This window comes from Pezoporus wallicus, unplaced genomic scaffold, assembly GCF_028554395.1.
Source record: "Pezoporus wallicus isolate ANWC-B61680 ecotype Strahan unplaced genomic scaffold, APGP_CSIRO_Pwel_v1 scaffold_2584, whole genome shotgun sequence".
Lineage (NCBI taxonomy): Eukaryota > Metazoa > Chordata > Aves > Psittaciformes > Psittacidae > Pezoporus > Pezoporus wallicus.
In genome coordinates this window covers 2,781,518-2,790,158 of record NW_026642851.1, presented here as the reverse complement: position 1 = coordinate 2,790,158, position 8,641 = coordinate 2,781,518, and the positions used below count along the sequence as shown (strand labels likewise).

The 8,641-nt window shown below is 40.3% G+C and overlaps 1 protein-coding gene across 2 annotated transcripts in view; it reads left to right on the top strand.

The window, feature by feature from the left end:
- The first annotated feature begins 344 nt into the window (after window positions 1-344).
- Window positions 345-8,641, top strand: part of VPS50 (VPS50 subunit of EARP/GARPII complex) — an 87,035-nt gene continuing 78,738 nt past the window's right edge. The window contains exons 1-2 of one of the 2 annotated variants that reach the window (XM_057432436.1): window positions 345-445; window positions 2,712-2,780. In XM_057432436.1, the coding sequence (XP_057288419.1) occupies window positions 413-445; window positions 2,712-2,780 (102 nt within the window). In that variant the 5' untranslated portion in view covers window positions 345-412. The remainder of the gene's footprint in view (window positions 446-2,711; window positions 2,781-8,641) is intronic. The other variant, XM_057432435.1, reaches the window with a different exon arrangement.

Sequence of the window (8,641 nt, the reverse complement as noted above, 5' to 3'; positions counted from 1 at the left end):
GCGTTCAGCACCGCTTCCCGACAGCGGGCTGCCAAACAGCGAGCTCCTGCACGGCTCCGGAGGGTGCTACGGCCGTACCTGGGCCCTGCCTCCCCCGGCTGACGCGCCTCCCGCAGCCAACACGGCACCCAAACTCCCACTTCCCCTCACGGCACACCCGGTCACCCCAACGCCGCTGGAGCGCTGCCGCCTGCGGGTTACGGCGGAAGGGGCGGTCCCACCGGCTGCCTCCCGGCCGGCCTGACGGGAGCTGTAGTTGGGCGCCGCCGCTTGAGGACTACTGGTCCCAGGGAACAGCGGGCGGGCGCTGTCAGGTGGCGTCCGATATGGCTTCCCTGTGCCTGCCGGGAAGGAAGTCTGCCGCCGAGCAGGGCTGCTGAGCGCTGACGGGGGTGGCGGCGGTAGCACGACCATGCAGAAGATCAAGTCGTTGATGACCCGCCAGGTGAGCGGCACCGGGGGTCCCCCGGGCTATTGGGGGTCCCCCGGGCTATTGGGGGTCCCCTGGGCTATTGGGGGTCCCGGGCTCTCCCCGGGGGGCGCCGCCCCTTGGCCCACGGCGAGGGGCCTGGGCGGGTGTGTGCAGCGGTGCCCCGGCACCTTGATGGGCCTCCGAGGCGCGGGCACCGCCCGCAGCCTGCTGTGGGCAGAGGGGAGTCGTGATGTGTATCAGATATCGGTGCGAGTGCATCCAGCTTTTTTTTTGCCTCTTTAAATAAAGAAACGGAAGCACGCGTAGGTGCCAGCAGGTGGATTGTGACAGACAAACCAGTGTGCAGGCTGACACGGTGGTCTGTGCAAATTTCCCTTTCCACGTATGATTTTGGGGCGCTGGGCCAAGGCACTGTGACATAGCGTTGTCTCTGGCAAAGCTCTTGCTCAAAAGGGAGGTGAGGCTGTGGAGTGGCTGGGGAGGTGTTTGGATGGCATATACTGAATGTGTCCAGGAGCACTCCATGTGTTTCTGTTAGCCCACTTCTTTGCACCAGTGGCCTCTAGGGTTATGTAGGTCTAGTCTGTGTTTGCCCTGGTATTTCTGAGGTTGTGAGCCTTTGTAAAGGAGTGGATTAGAAGAGCATTTGAGTCATTCGTGTAGACAAAGTACTTCTAAAATGAAGCCTATCTGCCTGTGTGTCTAAATTTGAGAACTTACAAAAACCCACTGGAGTAACACCCCCCCCCATATATTCTAGGTAGTTGTAGGAAATGATGGGAAAGTCAGAAATTGAAGTTTGGTTATTTTCCCTAATCTCTGTCCTCAGAGTTGAGATACTTATGCGGGAGGCAGGGCTTAAACAGGACACCAGCATGGAAGTTGAATTTCCAAAACTATGTTCTGCTCCCCTTCAGTGTAGGGGTAAAGATCAGGTTTTTGGCTTAACAAGAGACGTGGCAAACCTGCAGAGCGTGGAAATCGTGGTCTGAAAATGATGTGATTTATGCAGTTTTCAGCATTTGACAAGGATTAGGTCCCACTTAGCATTTGATAAGTGCAACATTTTACTGCTTCTGAAGGCAAGCTGCTAGTACTGTGGATTTTGAGAGGATGTGTGGAAGGTTTCCTGTGACGTATGAGGAATGGCAGCAGTTGCTTTGGTTGGTTGTTACTTTGAATGTCCAATGCATAGAGGTGAGTCATCTTTGGTGTTGGGAAGCGAGGATGTTTTGAGATGATGTGCAGGGGAATCAGAATCAAAACCCAAATGAAGAACTTTTGCATCTTAGGAAGATGAAACAATTGTAAAATGTAGTAGTTATCACAAAAGTGCGGAAATCATAAAACACTGTATCAAAGGATAAATGAACATTTCCACCATAAACTCACATAGTAATTGCATGGGTCCTTTTGTTTCAAAGAAAGGGTAGGTGCCCAGGGCCTGAAAGGGGCTTAGAAGCAGTACTTTTAGTGTCAACTGCAAGAGTAGAAGGGAAGTCTGCCTGGAACTCGTGGCTCACATGAACACATTGAGGTCTCAAGGGAAGCTCAAGTCAGAACCACGTCTGAAACTTGAATGTTTGGATTCACCTCTGCCTAGGAAGTGGATAGAAAACACGCTAAGCAGCATGTTCTATGGTGTTGTGTCATAACACTGTGAATATGTTGGATATTTGGCAAATACTGGGCTGGTTAATTGCTGCTTCGTGGACAAAGTTTCAGTCTACTAGAGCATATTCTGTTTCTGTGGCTACATGCTATTTAAAACTACATTTTGTTATTATAGAAAACATATAATGTGGATTATGCATCTTTTTCAGTTTGTTATACCATTAATGAAAACCAGTCCTAATAGTGTTATATGGTAAATAAGAGAAATATGCCAATCAAGCAAAAATAATGCTTGTTACAGAGTAACAAGCTTTGCACTTAACTTTAATTCATTTATTTGATTCCATTAAACCATGAAGGTAGTGGAATTAATTATGTAAGGGTCTGACTGAACCTTAGGAAGGGAATGTTAGTGAGCTGTACTGAAAAGGTACATAATGCAGCATTAAGTTGGAAATGTTTTGATGTTTGCGGAGCATAATTTATACACCAATGGTCTTGTTTAAATGTTTATAGAATAAGGTCTTAGCCTTCCAGCCTCATGTCAGTGTGATTTATTGAAGTTCTTGTGGGTGTATATTCAATACCAGGTAAGACTTGTGCAATCTGATCTCAAGATACATAAAGTAATCAATCTTAACTCAGTACTGAAATTCTCTTAAAGGGTCTAAGAAGTCCTCAGGAGAGTGTTCATGACCTCAGTCCTATTGAAAGCTTTCGGATTCCTAGTAAGGTATGGTGCACTGTCCCTTCACTCCCACTCCTTTCATTTTTAGTTTTTCATTTTACAATTAGATTACATTTGTTTCTTTTTCTTTTTTTCTTTTTGAAGACTAGGTTTGCTGTTGTTCTTTTTGACAGTTTTATTTCTTGCTGAAAATATTTTAAAATAGTGAAAGAATTAAGAGCTGTGAGGCAAAACAGTTCACTGACTCAGAATGAACTTGTGTTGAAATTTCTTTCTTGAAATTTTTGAGTTGTCACTGGATGCTGATCTTAATACTATCTAGGTTTCCTGCTGGAATGAACGAAAAAAAAAAAAAGAAGGAAAACCAAAAGCTCTTTTCTTTCTTATTTTACTTTGGAAACTAGACACTCTATGGTTGCTTGTATAGGTCTATCCTTGATATTTAGTCTCTTAATTGTTTTGGTAAAGCATATTTTGTAGTTTCATGGTTTTAATCTTCAGCATATAGAATTAACTGCATGTTCTACTTTCAGTGCTACAGATTTATAATAATAATAGTTTTCTGGCTTTTTTGGGGTCTTACTAGTTAAATGAATGCCAGCTCACTCTTGTCTCACAAATCATGCTGAATCATCTTGGTGTAAGGGAACAATTGTCACTGTATTTGACTGCTCCTTATATCCTGTTGATCTGAGTGGATGACTCACAAAACTTGCTGTAGATGTTGTTTATTATTTTCCCCTAATTTGTATTTTCCCTTTAACCAATGAGATATTTAAGTTAGTAACTTGAATTTGGATGCCTTATTTTACAGTAGTTTTAAGAAAACAAAACAATCACTCTTGGATTCTTTGTCTTTATACAAGTACTGTCTAATATGCTGCTTGTGCTGAGGCAGATCAGAAGATGTGTTACTGTGTATTTAAAAATCGAGGTACAGTCTCTGAATTAGTACACAGTACTCTCAAACAGTGGCCAATATGTTGTTTTCAAAGAGCAAAAGTATTCAGTTGCAGCAGTGTGAAAGAACTGTCTCATATCCAGAGCTTGGATTTCAAAATTGCAGATTCCTGCCACCCACAGAGCATACAGTTTCAAACTTTCTTGTTTTACTCTCCAGGTAAAAGTAGATGTAGGGTATTGTGGCTGGATTTCCATTCTATAATGGAAATTCTTGATGTTATGTGTGCTGGTAAACCTACATCTTGTATCAGCAACAATGGTAAGTCAAATACCTCTCAATAATTTGTATTTTTTTTCATACATTTATGTCAAACATTTGTAACATGAGAACATTTGTCTGCAACTGTTCTGCAGACAGAATCTCATTGCAGTTTTGAATTGTGTGCCCAAAAAGCCAAGACTGTGTCAACATTAGAACTTTTCACCTGATGACTTTTTTTGTAAAGTTGATAAAATCAATGTTATTCTCTCCTATGACATAGCATAAAACTTGGATATTTTTGTCTGTTAATATTATTTTTTCCTCCTTCCGAAATATTTTAGATGAGTAGATCTCAAAATAACTACTACATTAAGTATATACTCTGTACAGTAACAACATACATTCTGAGTTACTTCCATTAACTTTTGCCTTCTCAACAAGCTGTATTGAGTAAAACTCTTACGAATTTGCCTTGTTACCTGATTATCTGGATGATGCTTTTAGTAATATGATTTAGTTTTGGGTAGTCCTACAAGGAGCAGAGAGTTGGACTCAGTGATCCTTATGGGTCCCTTCAAGTGTAAGATTTTATGTGGTTTTAAGAGGGTGTTGAATAAAATTACTGTGGTTTGATCAGCTTAACTTCCTGGCTATGGTCCCAAGCCATTTGTCATGGTAACTTTATTTCTAGCCCTTTTCTTTTAGAGGAAGGATTTATATTGTCATGCCTCCTCAGCTTTGCTAAAACCTTGATTGTAGGTTTTTACTTTTCAGATGAAACGTTGGATGAGGCACAGTAATATGTCTCCTGTCACTGTGAGCATAGACTCAGATACGCTTGCTTGAAAACTAGAATTCTGGGAGGTGGAGAGAGAAGGTGATGTCTGTGTTTGTGGTATGAGTAACCGGTGAGGAGATTAGATTTCAGTACTGCACAGAAGTTGAAAGTCACTGAGCTTTTGAATATTGGTATTTGTTTTGAACTGACGCTGTATTCAATGCCATGGTGATGTACTGATGTCACAAACTGGAATTGTGTTATAATTACACGATCAAGAAGCTTTGCTGGGTATAAGCTGATGCACCTCAATAATTATTTTAATAAACAAGTTTGGTAATGGGAATTTGCTTTTGAGTGCAGAAGTGAAGACTAAAGAAAAGGTGCAGATTTTTAAAGGTGATGGGTAAAAGCATAACTTCAAACTGTTGCAAGCTATTTGAACACATACATTGTTCTCTGATGCCATGTTTTAATAACTGTTTTTGTTTACATCTTGAATAACACAATTTTCAAGCTCACCAGCCAAATACTGTTTTGATGATAGAATGGTTATGGTGCTTCACTTTCACCATCACACTTCTGCATTCACAGTAGTATCTCCAGATTCATTTAGGGCGAGCATTACTGAAAGTTTCAAAAGCTGAGTTAAAGCAATAGAGAGGTAAGCAGAACGAGAGAGAGGCTCCAGAGCCAGCATGGATTCCTGGAAAGGGCACAAGCCATTGGTAGATAATGCAACTCTGGGGGCAAAACCATGGTTTTGAAATGGGGGACTGTCACACTAGTTTGGAGGTCAAATGGGAAATATGGAGTTCAGGAAGCATATGTTGACATTGCATGCCCTGAGGGCAAACCCAGCAGAATTGTTTTGGGTCTTGATATATGAAAGCTGTTGATTTGCTGACTGGTGGCTTGCTGTCAAGTGTGTTAAAGTGATGACTGTTCTCCTCAATTTTTTATTTTTAACAATTATATTATTTGGTACCTTAATATTTTAATGAATACCTCTGAGTGTATGCACTCACATTAATCAGTACTCCCAACAAGTTCTGCAACTGTCTTGAAAAATTTCATTTTGATTCTGTCTTATAAGGGCAAGTCACCAGCAAATTTACTTTATTTTCTGTTATAATACGGACTTGTACTGCCAGCTCAGTCACAGAGAAATAATTGTAAAGTAGTTTAAGCCTAGGATATAGTCTGGAGACAAGGCAAATCTGAATTGCGAGTCTGTATTTCTAGAAGAGAAAATAGTCTGCAGAGGGATTTCATATCTTTTTTTTACTTCATCTGCATGCCCTGATCGCTCTGGGGAGCTGTATTCTTTCTGAACCATTCTGTTATTGTCAGCTTTGTTGTCTCCCAAGCTGATAACCGCTTTGGTTAGTAGATTCTATCACATAAGGGTGGCATAGGTATTTTGTTCCCTTGAATTCAAGTGTGTAGGGTTAATGATGAGTTGGCTTTGAATTAGGTTATGTTTATCTTGATGATAACAAGCTCATACACAATATACAAACACTAGTTGACTTTGTTGCTTATGGTGGCAAGCAATGCTGGAAGTTGGTTTTTTTTTTTAATAATGCTTTTCCTACAGATATAGAAGTGTGGTTTGCTTAAGAACGTGTGGCTTTCTGTTTCCCCAACAGTAGCTGAGTGCTTTTCAGGAGTGCATTAAGCAGTGGTGTCCATAATAATCTATTCTGTGGATCAGCTTTTGTTGTTCTCTCCACTAGGAGAATTGTTTTCATAATTTAATGTTTGTTTTGGTAGAGTGAGGGCTTTTTAATAAGTATATACCGAAGAAGGAAAGATCAAAAGAAGGTTGTGGGCATTTTGTGTGGAAGATAAGGGAATACAAACTTCCCTGTGGGACTGTCTTCCCTAAGTGTAGATTAACTGGCAGAGGGAAAGGGAAAAAAATGTTTTGAGGTGAGTTTATAGATATGGTTACACATACAAGACATATATAAATACATCTTCCTATGTAAATAAAAGATTGTATGTGTGTGTATATATATATTATATAAATAAAAGTACTCATACATTATTTACTTGATGGTGGTAGGATGTTGCAACATACCTCCTGATTGAATCTGTTGAGCAGGGCCTTCAACCTGGTATTTAGGATTAACTTTTAACATAGGTGTTATCCACATTCAGAATAGAGTGATATAAATCGACAGTGTGTGTTCATTGGTGTATTTCTGGCTCGTAACAAAACAAGAGAGCCTGTGTCCCAACAAGTACAAGAAGACTTGGCCCCTGGTACCTTCTGTATAGAGGTGCATAGACTATTGCTGATCTTCAGCTTCTAATTGGATTAGAAACTTTTTAGATTTTATTTTTCTCTGAGTACTAATAGTTAGCTGTTGTGGTTTTGGGGGTATTTTTTGTTGGTTTTTTTTTTTTTTTTTTTTTTTTTTCCCCCCAGTGTCATTGCTTCCCAAATCTTTTGGTTGGTAGTGACTGGGATGCAGAAGGTGTTTGCTTCAACTCTCTCAGTAATGCTTCATTCAACAGAGCGATACTGTTTTTTTTGTTATAGGCAGTGTAGAATATAAGGGAGAGTATGACGCACTGGGAAATAGCTGGGTAAGTCATCTAAAACTTGCTGAACTGCATTTCAAATGAGTCTGCAATGACATGACTCTTCCGAAAGACATTTCAAGGAATTGCCACACGATCCTAGGCAGGTAAACTTCTATTTCCATGGAATGGGAAGGCAAAATGAAGTCTGTGTGTAAAAATACTTTTTATTTAGCAGTGGCTTCTTCAAGTATGCAAATCTGTGAGACCGATAGTTGTGGGGTTTTGTTTATTTGTTTGTTTTCTTCCCCAGAAACTGTCTTTCACTCATCTATTTAGGTGGCATTATGAAGGAGGCACCTGCTGATTAGGGTTGCAGTAATTGTAACCTGAAAGGAAGTATGTTTGACGGGATAAATTGTCTTTCCAGGAAAATATGATCCAAAGTACTGACACACCCCCCCCCCCCAAACGCACATTTGGCACCACAAGTGATGCAAATTTTTTTAAAGGGATTTAAGTTGCAATAATGAGAGAAGTGTTGAGGTGGAAAAGTGCCTTGAGGAATTAAAAGGAGCTTCTCTCTGCCTCTGCAAAGTGTGAGTACTAGCTCCACAGCACTAAATCTGGCCTTCCCTGAGGCCCCTGAAACTATGGACTTCATATGTATGTAGTAAAATTTTGTTTGCATCTTTAGTTGATGGGATGAGGAAAATTGAATATCAACAAATAAACTTTTGCCAAGGATATTTGCTTCCTTCAGTGGTGAGTGCATATACTGGCCTTGAGCATGTTAATTATTTGAAACTAGTGGAGCATGATGTACTGGAAGTTCCAGTTTATCATGACATAAAGTGTGGTAGCAGATAGTGTAATTGATATGGGAGCTCAAGTTTATCCTGGAGTTGTTCTCACTAGACTTGTTTTTCTAGAAAGAATGAACAAGATAAAGAAAACCCCTGTCCATTTAATAGATATTTTTCTAGGTAGTCTTCTGGCAAGAAACACTGAGATGAACGATTTTTCTTAGACAGGATAAAACGGTTTCTTAGTAATTTTCCTAGCCACATCAACATCAGCTTTATTTTCATGCTGAAAACTGTGGTCTTCTACAGAGCCAAAAATGTCATTGGTTCAGCTTCATTGAAATGCTAATATTAAAACCAACACTCCCAATTTATAATCGGGTGGCCTAAATCCAGAGTACATGTCCACAGTGGCTTTCTTAACATCTTAAGGGTATGTCAGTCATCACTGACCTGTCGTTTCACCAAAATGACAAGGTGTCAGTAATGTAAAAATTCAAATGATCCTAAAGATTTCTTTCTGTAATTAGTTTTTCTTCTTTTTTTCTTTTAAGAAACAGCTGTGCTGGAACTTCTAGCCAATTATCAGATGATAAATTAGATGATTCCTTTTGCAGTGGTGCAG